Genomic DNA, 20,850 nt, shown 5'->3' on the forward strand with positions numbered 1-20,850 from the left:
ATGAATCAGCCAGTGCGCACATATGCAAAGAAATGACAGACAAATATTGACAGGTTAGATGACAAAACAGCTCATTTTGTACATTGTCAACCTGCGCCATCTAGTGGAGTAAAGGGGAGTGACAAAAAAAAAAGCATACCTTGATGACGTCACACCAGTCCCAGCCTCGGGGCAGATCGCCCTTGTTATCTGAAAAACATCAATGACAGTTTAATTCACTGCTTCTTCACGGATCCCCCTGCGATTACCTTTCTGAACTTACAAATAGGAACTGTTGATATACCTGTCCTACAAGTTATCCTCCTTTTTTGTGATTTGGTGAGTTGCTCCTTTTTCTCCTTTTTCTTGCTCTCTGTCACTGTCGTTTCATTGGAGATCTGTGTCCGGAAAGCAGATTTGTTTTTTAATACAATTACAAAAGTCCAAAACATAGATTGCTGATGTGAAAGAATATACCCTTATTCTTTCAAAGGAAATTGTGATTAATATACTTAGATATGATATGATATGGATCTCATGATATTGTCTGATCTGTTATCAAGCTAATTAATCGTTTATCTCTTCCAGGCCTTAGCATTGCATTTCATTATTAGTTTACTAGTCAAGCCAAAGTTAAAGGGGCAGTCCAATGCTTCAGCACATTCAGGCTACCGTTAGGGTAGTTGGAACGAGTTTTAAGGGTTACACCGTTAAAACTGCATTCATGTGTCTTTGCCTGTGTCCCAAGTCTCCCTTTTCACAGGGACACTGCGTACGCGTGGTGTCTAGGGAGTGTAGATATATGCATACTCTAACCTCACAGGTATTTCACACACCTGGAATTCTGTGTGGAAACCCTGAATACAAACGTTTCTGAGTTCTGTCACCCAGTTCTTGTCTGGTGGGGGGAAAGTTTCAGATTGCTGCTACCCAAAAGTATCTCGAAAGGACTAAGCCCACAAAGTCAAGCAAGGCCACTGACCACGGCCGTGACGACAGGCTGATGGTCCTCCATGAGGCTCTCCTGGTTCTCCTTGGCCCACTCAAACAGGGTGTACATCATGGCCCCGCCAAGGTTGGCCTCAGCCTGCTCCTCCACTTTAGAGACAATCTGCTGCTTCGTCAGTGATGAACTGTGGAGGTAGAGTTGGGAGGGGTGAAAAATAAGATTACCAATTAATCAAAAGTGGGTTTTTATTTGATCTTCATGGGGCAACTTATGGATTTCATTCTTGAAATGTCTGAGTTTGATTGGTACTCACATTCTGTTATTAAAAAAAGCAACTAGGGATATCTGAGGGGCGGATTCTGGGTAGTCTTCCGGCCACGTGAAATCAAGAATGAAGGCTTTGGTGTCATCAAGTTCTCCCACCTGTGTTGAAAGACACTCGTCACTAAAATCGTATGGCAAAAGGTAACGTGATTTAAATTCCATACATTACATTGATTCAACAAGTGGCCAACTCAAGGCCAACTCACTCTGTACTGAAAGGACACAGGGCTGATTTCTTTGAAACACTCATCTCCCTCGTAGATGGAGCGGAGAACCTCCAACTCCATCTAAAAACACATTGAAAACAACCGGTTAAGTCAGGAGACGAGCTGACCAGTTTGGGATGCACATTGTTTTGACAAATGTATTCAAATCAAGAGCAGATCTGAGATTCTTGTAGGAAGGACATGTCTAGCAAGGTTCCCCAACGCGACAGTACGGCAATCAAACCAAAGCACAAACAGATAGCCTTTAAACTCAAGTTCTTGGCGAGTAGTTAGCTGGCTAGCCACACGCATCATCACTATACCTCTTGATCCTCGTTGGCTGTCATCTTCTATCACACCAGAAGCTTACTGACTCTAGTGTCCTTCTAGAGTCCTTTTTCGAGTAAAAACTGTAATACGTGAAGTTACCGCCGCATTACTATAAGCAGAAGTTAAGGTTCAATATACATTTTCTACTATCATAGCTGAGTTGACGAGTGGCCGCCGTGATATGTACGGCGCATGCGTACTATACATGAACTCTGAACCCTATGACAACTCCGCGTATCAATAAGTGGAAATGAGAATTTCTATTTGTAAATATTATTCATATGTTTATCACATTATGAATGATTCTACATGTTATTATTTTTATTACTGTGTTACCAAATTTGCAAAAAGTCCGAACCATTCGCAACGCAGTATAAGCGAAACGTCCGTGTGATGATTATACCACTAGGTAGCGCTTGGACTTCATTTTTCTAAATAGCCAGACTTAAAAAAATATAGATCAGCTCTACAAGCTTAACTGCAAGAGATAATGTGTCTGAGAAACGCTGAGTGCACTCAAGAGCCATGGTAAAATCACCTATCAACCCCACCCCGAGTAACCCAGCTTTGAATGTGAGCCTTGTCCAGCTATTTGTTGGTATTGAAGATGTAGGTCTGTGTGGTTTGGGTAAGCATAGATGTTGAGGGTGGGGCAGTGTGAAGGCCTATGATGCTCTTCCAAGTAGTTTACACTTGATACATCACATTTGGAGTAGCTTAGTATTTTTTAAGTGTTATTGTTGCACCATTTAGGTTCTATTATTCCCAGATTGATATATAAGTGCTGATTTTAGGCTTTATGATCAGAATTATTATTTATATTCCTATGCTGTGGTCACAGTTGGTGTCGTTCTTATTGGACAAACCAACAGTACCAATTTTTTCCAACATTACCCCCCCTGCGGCCCCGTTGCATATGGATTATGATTTCAAAAGTAAATCAAAGCCAACGTAATGCCGTCCCCCGTAGCCGTCTTTAATACCCAGTATTAACATTTACACAAGAAGGCAAATGCTCCGAGCCCTTTTGTCAATTTCAGTCAAATTGGATTCAACCGTGTAGTTAATTGAAGGTAAAGCTGCCGTTTCCATTCCGAGTGGAGACAGAAGTTCATTCCCTCGCATCCGTGCCATGTGTTTTAACATTCCGCATGAGCAACGCCTTATGCTAGAGTGCAGATTGCCATCGCTGAATCGACTCCCAGATAATTGTTTTATGTCTTGTGTGGGCGTTCTGGTGTCGCCGAATAATTACATTTTACATTATAGAAAACCAACACAAATATTAAGTAAATGTTTCATTTCTGAGTGGTAGGCCTACACCATAATCTGGTTGTCACCCTGCCATGGGACCAAATTGTTGTTGTGAAGAGTATGCCTTTATCACAACATGCATGCTTTATTTCTGTACCCACTAACACATATTTATGCATGCATCCGTATATACACTGGGATACATGTTAAACTCTAATCCTCATGACTATAAGAGCAACAAAACCTGACTATCAAGATGTTTATTCTACAAATGATATTGAATCACTTGTTAAGCAAGGATAAAGTAAAACGGAATAGAATCACAAAACTGAACCAGAAGGCCAACATCTTATTTTGAGTAATCCATCTGTTAAAATCCCATTCTTGGGGCTCGATTCCTACCACGCGACTGATGGATAGATGAGAGCGCGGGACTGTCATGTTTTGTAATTAATTTAAACAAATGTAAGAAAAAACAGTAATTTCATTGGTTATGTTTTTTGTATGCACCCCTTGTGCTTTTGGGCCCCTGGTTCTGGAGCCCCAGTTGGTTCTGGAGCCCCTTTGGTTCAGTGTGGAGTCAGCCGCCCTTCTTAAGGTATTTGTATTCCCACTTTTAATTGAACATGTATTATGTTGCGAACATTGTGCCAAGTTGGCTCTGTGCCATTCTGAGGAGCCTTATCTCTTTCGAGTGCGGCTCTTTGATAAAAACAAAATGTGAAATGCAATTAATGTACCTCACAGGCAGAATACAAGGCCTGTTATCACCACCCTCACTCTTAATTAACTTATCCACTATGCAGATGATTTTTGGCCGAAAGGGGCACATTCTAAATTGGCACAGTTACTCTTGAGACGCAATCCAAATGAAGGATTCTCTCACTCTCTCACTCTCTCTCTCACTCTTGATCTCATTCCCCCTTGTCTTTCTTTCTTACTCTCATTCCCCCTTCTCTCTGTCATACATACATTCCCTCCGTTTCTCTTTCTTTCTCTCTTTCTTTCTCTCATGTATCATTGCACCTGCCTCCTTTTAATCTATCTATCTATCTATCTATCTATCTATCTATCTATCTATCTAGCTCTCTCTCTCTCTCTCTCTCTCTCTCTCTCTCTCTCTCTCTCTCTCTCTCTCTCTCTCTCTCTCTCTCTCTCTCTCTCTCTCTCTCACTTTTTCTGTCTCTTACTGAAAGAAAAGGATAAAAACGACAGGACATTCTTCCAGTCTGCGGGGGGGGGGGGGGGGGGGGTAGGCAGGTTTGAATGAAGGCGGAGAGGGAACCTGCAGCATAGCCCCAGTACCGTCTGTCACTGGGGGTTCAAGCTAGTCTCTGATTGATAAAACTGGGCCAGCTCTCTGAGAAGTGTGCTGGACTCCCCAGGCGGCACAGGTCTGCTATAAACATCAGCCCTAGATGCTACGAAATGTTTGCATTTTTATTTTTTGCAGACAGGATGTCTCTCTCTCTCACACGCATGTACGCGTGTGTGTGTGTGTGTGTGTGTGTGTGTGTGTGTGTGTGTGTGTGTGTGTGTGTGTGTGTGTGTGTGTGTGTGTGTGTGTGTGTGTGTGTGTGTGTGTGTGTGTGTGTGTGTGTGTGCGCACGCACGCACGCACGCACGCACATGCACACACATTTGAATTCCATTTCCAAAAAGGCAATACACAAAATGCCACAGGAACATACCGGATATAAATAAATGATTTGAAATTGGTAGGAGGCACGTTTTCCATCCTACAACCCGGCACGTTTTTTTAAATATATTTTTTGCAACCGTGTCAATGTACGCAGCATCTGGTATAGATTTAAACCCTATGTTTCAACCCCTTATCTGCTAAGCTCAGTGTCGGGATATTCTACCCCCTGTGGCACCCATCTCTAGTTTTGTTGGGGGTTGGGGGTTGGGAGGGGGGGAACCCAACTGGCACGGTGGAATGGCAGTTGGGAGAGTGTTTATCCTTTGAGGATAAGACGAAGCATGGGCTCGCGCGTGAAATCATCATCATCATCATCATCATCATCATCATCATCATCATCATCATCTCCACCACTGCTTGCGCTTCCTTTCCTGGCTCCCCGTGGTTTCAGCATGTATGCTGGCTAAACGGCTGGTGAACCCCCCCCCCCCCCCCCTTCCTTAGAAGGCTGCTTACTCTGTGTTGCACAAACCCTCTCACACAGCTGAATACGTTTCTTTGTCCCCCAACGGAGGGGGCTGTCTACCCGGCAGGTGCACACCTATACCGTGTCTTCCTCAGCGTGTTCAGCCTCCAGACGTCCACGATATCCATCTCGGTCTACCTATAGAGCCGGTGAAGTGTGAAATGAATACGGAGGCCTGTCGGCGCATGCATCTCAGAGCCACTCCCGGAGGGTTCGATACTAAATGTATTTAGTACTTTTGGAATCAATGTTTTTATTGTTTTGTTGCCGGTAACTGGAGACCTAATTCCTTATGTGCAGTTTTTTTTTGAAAGCGACTGAAAGAATTGCTTAGCACGATGTATATTTAATTAACATAAACGAACAGTGTGTAAATGAAGCAAATGGGCTTTGGTGTATCGAGCCATGCTTGATTACGGACAAGGCGCCACATATGGTCGCTCATTATTTCCAATTTCTCTCTGCGGTTATCATCAATTCCGGCTTGGCTCTTCTCACTTACAGTACGTGCCTACTTTGTACTTGCAGCAAACCACTTGTGTGTGTGTGTGTGTGTGTGTGTGTGTGTGTGTGTGTGTGTGTGTGTGTGTGTGTGTGTGTGTGTGTGTGTGTGTGTGTGTGTGTGTGTGTGTGTGTGGGGGGGGGGGGAATTGGAGCCTAGCACATATAACATGAATGAGCTGTGTATATATATGTATGTGTGTGTGTGTGTGTTTTATCACACACACACACACACACACACACACACACACACACACACACGTCATAAAGAGATGACAGTAGTCATAATTTAGAAGTTCAGCCAGGCCAGAGGCCCAGTGCTGAAACGGCAGCCGTGCTAAAACTACAGAAGAGGATGAGAAGAAATACTTAATTCACCAAAAAAGGAGACGATAGACATTATGCTTTATTGACGCAGGGAGCCTTGCTCTGATCTTTCCAGCCCCAGACTGGTACTTTAGTATTCAGACAAACAACCAACAAGCCGATGTGCTTGAGTTTCAGGTGCCCCTGAGTCTTACCTGGCGAGACAACCAAAAGCCACATGAAGCACTCAAGGCTGAGGGTTGGCCGGGATTAACCTCTGATCCTCCCCTTCTGTGGCTCTGGGTTGATGCTGGAGACTGAGGTGTGCTGAAAGGGACACTCACAGCTCCCAGGGACTAATCGATAAAAGGAGCCACACTTGCATTCAAAGAACAGGCATAGACGGAGAGAGCAGCAGCAGCCAGCTATCCGTGATCACTATGGTACAAAAGATGATGAGTCATCAATGTGAATGGGCCTGACGAGCTACTGGGCGAATCCTTCAGACCCCGTGTCCCGATACGTAATGGTCTGTCTGCCGGGTCTTTTGTTTACTTGTAGTTGTCTTTGTTTCATTTTATTCTTATTCATGGTACTGCCGCACACTCCAAAACAGGGAAATGTGAGTTGAGGTAATTAGATTGAATTTCCACAACAGAATTAGTTCAACTTCAACACTTCAAGACATTGATGGGAGGAAACGTGAACCGATATTGATAGATTACGTTTATATACAACTAGCGGTAACTTCTCCATCACCCTTTTCCTGACAAACCTGTGTTGTATGGTTGCCAGTGGCGACCTGTGCCACGACCTTAGATGATTCTTCTGCTTTTCATTGTCAACATCGTCATCATCGCACTATTATTTCTCTTTATCATTTCATCTTCATTCATTCATCTTCTTTATTTGTCCCACTCAGGGTCAGGAGGGAGACGCGTCTCCCTCTTCCCTCCTGGAAAATGGAAGGTCAATCCATAACACACACACACACACACACACACACACACACACACACACACACACACACACACACACACACACACATACGCACACACACATACGCACACGCGGATGCACACCCACACACATAACTGCCAATATTGTAAGTAATGGAGTAGTAGTAGAACTTCACAACTGCTATCATAACACGTATATTGCCATACTACAGTACCAGACTAGAGAAAAACTGAAATGTTTTTATGTTGACATTAGTTTATTAGAATAAACACATTAATTTCAGTCCCACACACATATTTCAGATACAGTGTGTAGTGCAATGACAAACCCTGTTACAGGGTTATCTGTCTGTCTGTCTGTCTGTCTGTCTGTCTGTCGCTCCCGAAATGCATGTGCGTTTTTTTATTATCAAGGATATATTACTTCCCAGGGCTTTTATGCATGATCGGAATGACTGAGATGAATAGCTCCGGGCTGTTTATGTATTATTCCTTTGTTTTAAGATCCGGGGCGATTCATAAAACAATCGGGGCTTCAGCCTCCGACGGCAAGGCCGAGCCACCGCCATGCCTGGTAGGGCTACAGGACGAGACAGACACAAAAACACAGTACCGACCAAGAGATGAGCATCCACTTCAAGACCCCGGAGACAACTCAGCATTGAGACAAGCAGAAAACGTGCTACGATGATGATGTTAGCTTTTTCTTACGTTTTCGATATTGTTATTCATTTTTCTACTATGTTGACCAATACAGTTAGCGGTGTTTGCGTGTGGTTCGGTGGAACACCATTAGGTTTGTATTAAAGTGAGGCTTTGTCGTGGTGTCATAGCCGGTAGATGTTACTGTCGACGGTATGATTCATTTGTTCGTTTGTTTGGATAGCCATTGCAAAAATCTCATTTTTTTCTTAAGGACCAGGTCAATAAAAGTCATTATGGTTGGTAATTCCTTTTTCTAATGCCAGAGGAGAATGTAAAATCCTATTTTTCAACTTACCACGAGTCATTTCATCTTCTGAAAAGGGTTTTATTGGGTGTTTTTCTCCTATTTTAGCCAGTAAGCCTGGATCTTTCTTTATTCCATTAGGATGCTTTGAAGATAGAAATTGGTGGTTTGGAGTTTAATAATGCCTTTATTTACATATTATGTGACTTAAAAAAATAAAAAAATAACATTTCCCAAAAACTCACAAATATTTATATCTTTCTCAAAAGCATCCACGGAAGACGACCTTCAACACCTTTTGAGAGTGCCGTTTTCTTGCCTACACGCTGTTCAAAGAAAAATAAATCAGAGGACAGATTTTCAGGGCTTTTCTGGCTTAAACTGGTTGACCCTTCCATCCAACAACCGGTGACAATAACACTACTAATACCTCTTAAACAGAGCTGAGTTGGACAATGGCTGCTCTCATATCAGGAGAAAAAAGGTGAAACGACTTGATCACATGGTGGCAGAGAGGAACATCAGTGTTTGGAAAGAGGTGATCTATCTGTTTAATCCCCTTTTCACCATGAAATTCAGAATCCTAATTATAATCCCAAAGTACCAGGATGGGAGCACTACACCCATGGGAAAGGCAAAACACATTTTTTTGGCTCGTCTCCTGGTGCGCCACGTAGCCCTTGAGTGCAGATTAAAGCACAGGCATAATTGTAGCTAGCTTACCTGTTACGGATCAGAGCTCGCACCCAAATACAGGAGGGCTGGATCCAAGATGTCCTTGGAAGCAGTCCAGTATCCCTCACGCCTGTTGTGGTGGCAGACTTCCATGAGCTGTTTGACTGGTTAAACCCAACGGTCTTCCGTGAGGTGGGTGATTAGGTGGTGAAATCAGAGTACTGGTGGTGACGGTTTTGCGTCTGGAGACATTGAAGGTGGGATTGACGTGGAGGCAGGGTGCAGGCTAATGAAACCCGACACCAAAAGGACTGAGAACCTCGGAGGTGGTGAAGGGACTGAGGACTAGACCAACAAGGTCCACACGGTACACACAAGAAACAGACGCTCGGCCCGTCCACAACCCCATGCCTCCACTCTTCCGGGGCAGGTTTCACCACCAGAGGATTCCTGCGGTGGACAGGTCATGGTTTATCTCAGCGGGGGTGGCGGCTGACGGGAGGGGGTGCAGCCTGGGATGGAGCATCTGGTCGATGAACTCCCATATCGGAGTCGTCCACCTCAGCCACAGACTGGCGGGATAGGTCAGGGGGGGGGGGGGGGGGGGGGTCTGCTGCGTCACGTGGATGGAACTGACCCGGGGCTGAGGGCCACGTTGTAGCTGTTTCACCTTGGTAGGTTAGGGGCGAGTCAACCACCGCTTTTAACCTTTAACCTGGCTGGCTCGGACTCCATGTGGATACTTCCTGAGGAGTCCACCGACCCTATAAAAAGGTGGAGTCTATAAAGTTCTCATGGGCGACTGAGTCAACATGGGTGGATAGAGTTCTAGGGGGGGCAGAGAACAAAGGGGGGGGGGCTGGGGTAGAGGAAGTGGAACAGCTGGGAGAGGTTTAGTGAGACTCCACCTACTGGTGTGAGCCCGCTTTAGAGGAGGAACAGGAAGGAAGTGCCCTGGTCTACTACAGCACATACACAGACTGCATCCTCTTTTGCAAGAAGAACCAATGAGCACATCTGGGGGGAACACAACCGAAACGCAACCGGTGCAAACCATGGCATCACCAGTGTATGGCATTTGCTGGAAACAGACGCATGTGTTGTTTTTGTCTTGGATAGTATGATGACAGACAACAAAAGAATAACCAGTCTCTCTCTCATGATCATTATTATCTATACATTATAGTCAATAGGCTTGTTTTTTCATTAAACACAATGTAATTAAAACTGACCTAGTTATGACATATTTTACAATTCAATAAATACGAAAATTGGTCAACTCAAGGGCTCAACAATGTGCTGTAAAAGCAATGATAGGATATGACAAAGAAGGCCCAAGGGTAGGCCTACAGCTTAGAAGAGGCTACTATCAAAGGAACTTGTTTCTTTGTTTCTTTTCCATGTTTCCTCTTTCTACAAAGATATAACCAAGCTCATGCTGTGCTACACTCTTTTCCTCTATCATTGGATCCAATAATCTAAATATTCACTGGTGAACAACAGAGCTGGAAATAAATTCCACTTTGTAAATGCTACCCCCAAATGCATTATTCATTCGGTCCCATTTTAATAACTGCCTCCATTCAAATTGTGCGAGTAGAAATTCATATATGCTATAGGCTGGGATAAAGAAAGAAGCGCTTTACTGTGAAACGTACCATCCTTATCCTTGGGTCCCCCTTCACCTCTGCATTCGAAGAAATACGAATAATGAAACGTATTGAGACGTATACTATAGGTGGCCAATATATTACATATAAAAATGATATCGTATATTCCAGTTTTGTGCTCGCACATTATTATAACCAAATGTCATAGCATAGAAAAACACAGGCCTACCACCAGCTTGTATGTAGGATTCCCATGCGATATGTCTGTGTGTGGCTATGGTGCTCGTCTGGATCAATGGGCGGCTTTTTTTTAGGAACATCTTTAAAGTCATACGGGGGGGAAGCGGGAAAGTCACCGGTCGCGCCCCCAATCCGCTCCATGTCTTGTTTTGCCGCGCGCCCGACAGCGCGAGCACTCGGGCTGAAGCGAGTCTGAAGGAGTCGGCTGAAGAGCGAGCCAAGGGAGGACGGCTAGCGGCACCGAGGGTCACAGGGATGTACAGTAAACACAGGCAGAAAAATGCCCAAATCTTGCCGACACAATGTGGACGTTTCCTTTTTATGCTATCTTTTCTGCTGCTCAACGGCGTGCCGGAGCGGGCGAGCGGGGACCTTGGAGAACAAGGTAAAGAGAAACGCACGCCATGCCGACGCCTCTGTAAAAGTTGTCTTTCTTTTATTATCTACCAGTTGCGCGAAGCGGCTCCTTCGGAGTGTTGTCGGTGAATGTGGTTGCTTTTTAAAAAATGTAGCCCGTTGAATAGATTAGGTTTATTAGCTATTTTGTGGATGAGATACATGTTTATGCAATGGTTCATGTGTAATTTGAGCACTGAAACTTTGCTCCGGAGTGACTTGCTTTAACCAATGTCCATAAAAGGCATAGTATTTAGAGCAATGGATGGCCAGGGCATAACGTTATGCTTTTCCCCTCCGGTAGAATATGATTTCTTATAGCTCTGCCAATTCAGTTTTGTTTTGCCTTTTAGATTGCTGATGGAGTTTCTGAAGCACTAACCGTAATAGATGTGGCAATAAGGCTCCTTAAACTGAGACTTAAACTGATTAGAGAATAGACTCAAATTAACTGTAATAGTCGACGTAGGACTTTGTCTTAAGATATATTATATTGTCCCCATGACGTCCGACCACATATATAAAAGGCTCGTTTGAAGGGAACAGCCTCCGGACTACATCATTGTAATTCAGACCACTGTCATGTGGTTTCAATCGCCTCTGGGCAAAATACTCACACAATGCTCTCTATTTAAACAAAAATGAAGTTGTTTTGCGGTACATTACCAAGAAGGCTAATGGCAAGATAGTCATTCATCCAAACAAGAGTTTCGACTAAACGAGCATTTAAGATCTAGCATTTTTGCTGCCTATAGGGGTAATAAACTGCTGTGTGCTCAAATAATCAGCATGTCTTTGATGAAAGCGTTACGCTACAGCCAGCTCTACAGCATCATAATGATAGCGGATCACATGGGAATCTTTTTTTCCCCCCCAAAATATGCATGTGATCGGGATTCATCACAACTCAGGACCGTACGACAGAAGTAGTCCGGGGTCCTGGTCTATGACAGCATTATAAGCTCGAAAAAGACATGCATGTGGGTTCAGTCTTTTCACTAACCCGCAGAAATGTAACCTAAATCGAAAGTTACGTCTGGTCTGGCAGCATGCCCACATTTACCTCACACTTACATGACATATTTACAATTACCATAAACCTAACTAAGTCTAAACTAAACCTTACTTACTTACTTACGGCTTTCATGCATATGTTTACTGTCGCAGCTCACTATATTCTCTGTATGCCCCCCCCCCCCCCCCCCCCCCACACACACACAGCCAAAAATCCAAATAATGAATAAAATAAAGCACACGCCAGCTAACTGCCAATGTCTATTTGCAAAGATAACTGACAGATAATATATTTTACATATATGACATTAATTGGTTCGGACCCCTTCCCGCACTAAGATGCTACTCAGTGGAATGGTTGGATGGCTCTCTCTTCTCTTAGAAAAAGTAAGCAGAAGATATAGAAAGACTCTCTAATTCTTGTCATGTCTTAGAGAAAAATGCAATGCACATATTTCCCTGCAGCTCAGAAGCTAATCTAATCAACACAGAATTTACCGGTTGCTTATTACTCATGCGTTCCTTACGTTGCCTGCACTTAGAGGAAGAACACAAAATGGTTTCAGCCGGGTAAACTCACAAACAGAAAAACAGAAACAGAAAGGCCCATTTTGTTGCCGTCTTCTGCAGACCTTATCTAATGCATTAGAATTGAGCACCTTGACATAAACACACTCTAGCATGACCCCATCAATGCTCACCTCCCCCTTTCCATCCTACTCTGGGCATGCCTGCTGCGTGTTTGTACTCAGCCCAGATCATTTCTTTTGACACTTATTTTGGGCAGCCAAGGTTTCCCTTGCAGGGAGGATCTTGTCTGCTCCTTCAATAGAGGCTTTCTGTTGGGTGTGTGGAGCTCAGAATGTTTATTTTAAATTTAAGGTAAAAAAAAAAAAAAACACCCTGGCAAGTGTCAAGACTATAAGATGGCCCGAGATGGGCTTGATCGCGGTCCCGACACCGCTGGCTGTTTCAAGTAGAGAGTTCAGTGGATGGCGGTGGAAGGCCTATTTGTCAGGTTGTCAGTTCTGCCGTCAGCCAGCCTCCTGTTGTCATGATGTTCTCTGTGCCCTTTCTGTCAGCCCCCCCACCCCCACCCCCCCCCAAACCACACTGTTGCCTCTCAGATCTCATGATCAAAGGGTTAAAAAGTGCACATATTCCTAAAGGAAAAAGGAAAAAACACTCTTGGGTCTTGAGAGAGGACCTTGGGTAACCTCCCGCTGGGCTCCGCCGCTCTTCCCCAACCCCCCCCCGACCAAACGTGTCTGTCACTCCGCCCGTCTGGACGACGACACGGCTCATTTAACCCGCCGGGCGGAGCGGTCCAGCGGTCACCGCCGGCAACCGTCCGAGCAGACCGCTTCCGTGGGTGGATGATGTTTATGAGCTCTTGATGTGTGTGTTGGTGTGCACGCACACACACACACACACACACACACACACACACACACACACACACACACAGCTCAAAGGCTAAGACCAAATGACAGCTAAGCCCCAAACCTTAACTCTACTATGTAGACAACCCCTCCTTAAAATAATTCTACACTGCATGGTGTGTGTGTGTGTGTGTGTGGGGGGGGGGCAAACGAAACTGTGGTCATGCAAACGGCAGTAGGCGTAGGCATAGCCATTCTGGTTTGACGTTTCTTTGAACGTTGAAAGACAAAGGGGTTCGGCTTCCATTAGCGACAACTCTACCAACACCCACGCCTGCCTTTTTAGCCAAACTATGGAGCACACTTCTCGACTAGAGTTTTTGGCATCGCCCACAGTGTTGAGGGATCTTCAGAGCGCGGTGACGGCGGTCTGTGTGCGATACACTCAAACAGACACAGGTCTCTGAGTGGTGAAGGGCCTCTATTTGGCTCGCTGCGTGGGCCGCCTCTCTTTATGAGTCCCTTTTAATTTTTCCCGGGGTCATGTTTATCCTCGGTGGTGATGATGACAGTGTGTGGGTGGCGGAGCAGGATGAGGAGAGGACCTGCCCGTGATGCACTGGTGCTCCCCTCCCCACCCCCCACTCCCCACCCCGTGTCTGTGCCAGGTTCGAGATGAGATGTGGTTCAGTCCCCTGTGAAACTTATGGAGTGGGTGAGCCCTTTTTATGTTATCCTGAGAATCACTGCGGCTAATGCGTCAACTAATTAAAGATGCTGTCGCTAGGGTTTGAGAGTTGTTAAGGGACTGGGAGAGAGCAGAATAGAGCAGTTGGAGTGCACCAGTAGGGCTCTGTTGCACTCCAACTGAAAGGGTCTCAAACAATGGTACAATAATGTTACAGCACAAGAAATGTGCATTGGTTATCTTTGGCGTTATTAATGTCAGTGCAAATGCCGTTTTCGCAAGTCTGCAATTTGCAGTACTATAATAGTAGTATTTGTAATAGATTAATCAAATTTTGATCGCAATTTCAATTTCAGAGTGAAACGATCACGAAACTAATATAATCGAGTTGAAACGTTTTTTTTTTTGTTTTGTTTTTAATAATACATGACATACATCTCATTCATACTACAAATAGTGGTAGATCTCAGATCAGTTAACAGATACAACATGTGATTAATAGTTATTTCTTGAGATTGAAGGATGATGATTGACATTACACATACAAGGTGAGAAAATAAAATAAAATAAAAATAGACATCAAGAAGACATATACAAGCTTAACAATTGTATCTTGAGGTTATGTTTAAAGGTGAAAATAGAGCTTGAGGTTTTCAAACTTCCATCAAGCCTGTTCCAGATCTGAGGTCCCCGGCACACTACACTCATGCCAGTGTGTTTTAATCTCTGTTGTTTCCCTGTAATGATGTGCGTGTTTCTGGTATGGTGGGTGTGCTGGGGATAACAGATCGGAACAAGCACACATAGCAGAATTTCAGAACAGCTGGATTCATATCTGGACTTTATTTTCTATTTGACCATTTTGTGTATTTTTTTAAGGGGAAATTTCAAAGTTCTCATTTAAAATGTGTTTTATTTAGAGAGAAATTATGAATAAATGCATCATGTTTTCAAACTCAAAAATAATCGTTTGAATAATAGAGATTTCAATATTGACCAAAATAATCGTGATTATGATTTTTTCTATAATTGAGCAGCCGTAATTTGTAATACTGTTGCTTCTGTTCTACGTTAAGTATGTAGGCGGCTTTCTATTATTAAGACACCTGTTTTCTTTGTTATTCCTATCTAGTGTACAACCATTCATGAGCTAACGCCACCTTTTGTATCATGCATTTTCTATTCTTATATAAATATTCAACAGCAGAACACTATTTAGCTGTCAGTAAATGTCCACACTATTTCTTCAATGACAATAACGACAATGTAACCGTTGGGACACCTATGATATGTTTAAATAAAACAAACTGTTGTCACCCATCCGTGGGAGGGTGAAAATGTGCCGTGGGACCCCCAGGGCCTGGAGGGTACACCCCCTGGAAGTTGGACCTTAAGAGGACACCAGCTCTGCCCGATAAGTCACCTGATGTTATCTATCACAATCACTTGAGAGACATTTCATATATTTGGTATACTTGATATATTGCACATAATATATACAGACAAAACACACCAGAGCTGGTTTTAAGTTTAAGTCCAGTCCGAGGTCTTAATGTGCCAGGCCAAGTCCAGTCTCAAGTGTTTTCTCAAGTCTTGGACTGGTATAAGTCGACTGGGATAAATCCAGGCTGACGCTGACACATTTGCAGATGCAGATTTTTGATGAATAATAAGACGATTAATTAGAGATTGTTTGTTTGATGTTGTTGTTGTTTGTTGTGTAAAACATGTTTATTAATATGTATTTAGGGAGAGAATCAGTAATACACACTCAAACCTGCCTCAGCGCCAGGGCCTGAAGTTAACTTTTTCGGTCTCCACCCACTGCTTCTGGTGGATAAAAATAATTTACCAACAACACAAGCTTCTAACCAGAGAAAAAATCAAAGATGAAAGACAACAGAAAAAAATGTGTCAGTGTGGATATTGTTGAAGAGCTGTAGTCCTACAGTAAAGCAAAAACAAAATGTTTCCAGGTGAAAATCAATGTCACAAGTTTGAATATGATAACGGATAACGGATAACTATGTTAACTATTACTAAGTCCGTAAACAAAACATTGTTGAAAATAACAAACTTGTGGCGCAGGTTCGATTTCATTCCTTCATCTGGAAATCACAGAGCTGCGGTTGCGTTTGCTTCGTTCAATCCATTCAGCATAATTACATTTTCTATTTTACAAGTAAAGCAATTTGAACTGGATTAGAGAAGAACACCAATCACCAACAACAGGGGATAGACCGCAGACGTTTCCTGAAAAGCACGAGGCTCGGCCAGGTGGGATGGACTTGTGGGTTCGACTCGTTGCCATCAGCCTCGGTGTCTGTTGCCGTGCTGTTTGGAATATCCAATACAGGGTAACATCGTGTTTATTGACTTTCGAAGCGACTCGATTTCGGATAGGCCTATTGAATATTCAACAGATACTCGCTATCAGCGGTGATGAAGCGATCCAATGGGGGAAGTGAAAGGTTCAGCAGGGAAACTCACGCTGTGCTGAGCGGTGTTTACTGATGGGCTGCCGAGATCACAGTGCTGAACCCGGGGAAAACAGGGGTGATCCCCGGGCTAGGTGCCAGCGTGTATCGCGGGCTACCTGACGTGCTTCAGAGGCTGCAGGCACCACGGCCCTCCGAGTGCGGGGCCATCTACGGGGGCCGCTCGGGGAACACTGGATTGAGGTGATTATGAAGTAGGGGTGTAACGATACATAAAAGTCACGATTCGTTACGTACCTCGGTTTTTAAGTCACGGTTCGGTATGTTTTTCGGTACAGCAGTTTATTTTTATTAAACAAATTTTTTGAGATTTGATTTAGATTTGATTTATTAAATTGTATCAAACAAATGCCTCACACAATGAAAAGACATCAAATAAAATTGAGGATAAAAACACAATAAAGTCCAGGACTTATTTCCATTGTGGTCCTCAACACAAAACATCAGGACAAGACAGGACAAGACACTCACAGAGTGTGTGAAGGAAAATCGTTACACCCCTATTATGCAGTGTTTTCCCTATAGGCACTCAACAGCGGGGCAACAAACAAACAATGCATTCAGTGATTATTTACCATATTCCTTAGAATCGGTCCGAGTTTCAAGTCTCCAGAGACACTCAAGGCTTGAAGCGCTAGAGTCTCGGCTAAGTCAAGGCTCACAGCAGGCGAGTCCAAGGCAAGTCCCCATTTTTTTTCGCAACTCCAGTCCGAGTGGCGAAAAGACCCCAGTAGTAATTCAGCATCGACGTGCCCAGTGGCGCCAACTTCAGGTCAACATTGGGGGGGTCATACAATTTTCATTCAAATGTGTTAGAAATGCTATTTTACTTCTCCAAAGTCCTGCTTTCAGAATTTGAGGTTCAGAACAGTAGTTCATGAATTATTTACCTATTATTTATCTGTAATTTATTAGATTTATTCCGAATTGTGGTTGTGATGATGTATGATTTAACCGTTCCATCAATTGACTGCGTCGAATGCATTTTACAAGTGCGTTACGAGTGGTGGGGCGTGCACTTACTTGAAAGGCAAGGTTCATGTTTTGGGCATTACAATGCACGTACATTGCTTCTTCTTGTATGTCCTTGACGTGCGCTTGTAAGCCCAACCTGCTCCCTGACATATTCGACCTGCCAATCATTGGGCATGCTGGCAACATTGAGCAATGTTGCCAGCGATGCTTTAGGATGATTGAGGGGGAGGGAGGTGGCGGGGTGCTATCGCAGCACAGCACAGCGTTCTATCGCTCAGCGCAGCATTCTATCGCGCTTGCTTTATTTAACGGGACAGACAACGAAAACGTGCCAGTTCACTTTGTTTCAATATCGAGGGGTTCTTGCACCCCCAGCCTTATCTTTGGGGGTGCAAGAAACCTTGTGCCCCTCCAGAGATGGCGCCAGTGGCCACTCACATGCTGGACGTCTGTGGGGGAAACGCTGTACTTTTTGTGAAGCGTTGGGCCAAGATGGGTGTGTTAGTGTTTGTAAAGTGAGCTGACCAGAGAGAACTCATGCATGAATTCATGCACTTAAAAGCCTTGTGTCCCTCACAGTCACTTCAAGATTTTAAATTACCGGGAAAATCTCCTAGTTGCACCGTCGCATTGAATACGATCATTATTTCATTGTAATCACTCCCGGCCATTCCCCGAGCCTTAATCTATCTCTTACTCTCTCTCTCTCTTCCTTTATCTACCTCCTCTCATTTCCCCTTCTCTCTTTCTGTCTTCTCTCCATTTCCCCCCTCTCTGTCGTACTGTTCCCCCCCACCCCACCCCCCCCCCCCTCTCTCTCTCTCTCTCTCTCTCTCTCTCTCTCTCTCTCTCTCTCTCTCTCTCTCTCTCTCTCTCTCTCTCTCTCTGTTTTGTTTCTTCCTGTTTCTTCTGCTTAAAAAAAGCTTAATTAGCATGAAATTACACACACCCTTGTTACCAAAGTGCAACCCCATAGCTGTCTTACAATTAATGTAAACCGAAATAAACCACATAATTATAACATCATAGCCACAACAGTAATTTTTAATTGGTGAATTGGTATGATTGTTGGAATTGAGTAAATGTATCCCTCACTCCCACTCTCTCACCCACTCTCTCTCACCCACACACACACACACACAAAATGCAATCCATGGTTATTAGCTATTCAGCAGTACACTCACTGCAGCGCACTGTGTGAATAATATACAGCAGGACATTACTAGGAAAGGTCAAACATTGAATGCAAATGTAAAACATTTTTGTTACGGTATTACTCTGTTCAGTGGGACTGTAAAACAGTCTTTATAGGATGATATACAATACATTTTGTGTCACACAGTTCACACCAGTGTATCACCCCATATAATGCAGTAATATTATACCATGGGCTATACTATGGCCTAACCATTGCAGTAATGGTTTTTGTGCCTTTGTTATGTAATGGCTGCCTAAACGGACCTGACTAATGCACAGCATGAAGTCTGAGAGTCATCGTCGGTGTGTCATAATGAGGAAGGTTCTTATTAAACACCAACAACAAAGCTGTTTCAATGCTACCGTGTGAGTAGGGCTGCACCATTAATCAAATTCAAACCAACATCGCAATGTAATAGAATGCGATTTTTGCTAATCGCAAAGGCTGAGATTAAAATGTTTTGTTACTGTTACTAACTGACGATCAGTAAGATTGTTGGTCATACTTGGTTGGTCAGAATGATTTATTGATTGTTTAGTGAATAATACAGAACATAAGGAACTTTAAAAAGAAAACTTGCAAAACTTGCAATCGCAATTCGATTATTTCCCCAAATCGTTCAGCCCTGCGTGGGAGTGAAAGACTGTCAGCTGCTCTGTCTTTTCTCTCCCTATTCCAACTCTTTCTCCCTCCCTGGGACTCTTCTCCTCTGGCTTCACATTCCACCACAACATCCCTAAGTGGGATGGAGGAAACACAAGACAAAACCAAACATCTCTCTTCTGATGCAGCGTGACAGGGAAAGGACCCAGATGTACACACAGGGCCCCAGCGGGGAACAACGCGATCCAGAAATATCTGAAAATATCAGTCAATTCCAACTGTGGTTGGAGTTGACTTAGCGGAGTCTAGCGAGAGAGGCAGGGGTACACAATGCACTCATATTGATGTTGCCATGAGTGGAATATCTATCTATGAAAGCTGTATTGAGTAGGGATCTTTAGTAGTCTTAATCTTAATTAGCTGTTCAACAAGATAGCGGGGACAATCCCCAGCCAGATAAAGTCTACTTTGTTTATGTACATACTACATACCAACCTGCACACCCATATTATTATTCTTCCCTCTCCCCATTCAGCAGAATGAATGATGAATGTGTTGAAAGGTTTCAGTGTTTCCCCTCCATACATCCAGCAGTAGAGCAGGGCTCAATCAGTAGTGCCACAGCAATCAGCCATGCGCCCGAATACTGTTTGTTTTATTTAAAAACATATATGTAGCGTGCTCCGTACTGCAACTCCCCCTCAGTTGTGACACTGTTACGTGTTATTGTTACAGCGTTGAAGGAGGACATTATTGTTGGAATGCACACAGAGCCCTGCACACACAGCACCGTGCACACGCACATCATCAGCATCGTGCACGTGCACATCATCAGAACCGTGCATGTGCACGTGCACATCAGCACCGTGCACGTGCACATCAGCATCAGCACTGTTCAGAGGCACATTAGCCCCGTTCGGGCACACATCAATATAGTTCACCTCACACACACCCCAGCATCGCTGCTGAATAAATCAGAGTGGAAACACTGAGATATTATCATGATGGGGATTTGGCCCCATTTCCATTTTAATATTATAAAAATGCACAATACGCAGTGATGCATTCAAAATCTCACTTTAATGAAATCAATTCAGGTTTAAATTGAAGGCAATTTTAGGGCATTGTGTCAAAATAACATGAAGACAATTAACTGTGTGCCATCTTTCTCTCTCCATCCGAGTCTCTCTCTCTCTCTCTCTCTCTCTCTCTCTCTTTCTCTCTCTCTCTCTCTCTCGCTCTCTCTCTCTCTCTCTCTCTAGGATTCACCAAGGGAGATGATTTACCTTGGCAGATGTTTGTTTGAGAAAGGAGAGAGTGTGTGTGTGTGCCCGCTGGCAGAGGCGATTTAGATGAAAGAAGAGACAATCAAAGGGGGCTTGGAAAACAGAATACTGGACAGCACAGTGGGAGCAACGGGAAGCGGCAACACAATGCTGGCTCAGACGCCGATACATGCGCATCGAGGGGTCGGTTTTGTAAACAACAGAAGACCGCACAGGAGCAAGAGGCGGGTCGGAAGTGAGTGTAGTTTCACTTTGTTCGCGGAAATCGATCGCTCCGTCTCACTTTGGTGTGGCCATGGAGCGTTTGCGTGCCCCATCCGGAGCCACAGCCTATACGGGGGTCAGGGAAGGACACAGAGG

The 20,850-nt window shown here is 44.0% G+C and overlaps 2 protein-coding genes across 2 annotated transcripts in view; one reads left to right on the top strand and one right to left on the bottom strand.

Annotated features, from left to right (window-relative positions):
* Nucleotides 1-100: 100 nt before the first annotated feature.
* rwdd (RWD domain containing 4) lies at nucleotides 101-1,961 on the bottom strand (the record flags this gene model as incomplete). Its single annotated transcript, XM_084487174.1, has 6 exons — nucleotides 1,782-1,961; nucleotides 1,459-1,539; nucleotides 1,242-1,351; nucleotides 962-1,112; nucleotides 284-377; nucleotides 101-189 (listed from the first exon to the last, which is right to left on the bottom strand). Exons 1-6 carry the CDS (start codon nucleotides 1,803-1,805, stop codon nucleotides 101-103), a joined length of 549 nt encoding a protein of 182 aa, XP_084343300.1. The 5' UTR covers nucleotides 1,806-1,961.
* An 8,711-nt stretch (nucleotides 1,962-10,672) lies between these two features.
* adam19a (ADAM metallopeptidase domain 19a) overlaps nucleotides 10,673-20,850 on the top strand; it is a 110,551-nt gene continuing 100,373 nt past the window's right edge. Inside the window, exon 1 of the mRNA XM_084487205.1 lies at nucleotides 10,673-10,835. Coding sequence (XP_084343331.1) covers nucleotides 10,706-10,835 — 130 coding nt within the window. The 5' untranslated portion in view covers nucleotides 10,673-10,705. The remainder of the gene's footprint in view (nucleotides 10,836-20,850) is intronic.

This window comes from Micromesistius poutassou (assembly GCF_964030765.1).
Source record: "Micromesistius poutassou genome assembly, chromosome: 23".
Classification (NCBI taxonomy): Eukaryota; Metazoa; Chordata; class Actinopteri; order Gadiformes; family Gadidae; genus Micromesistius; species Micromesistius poutassou.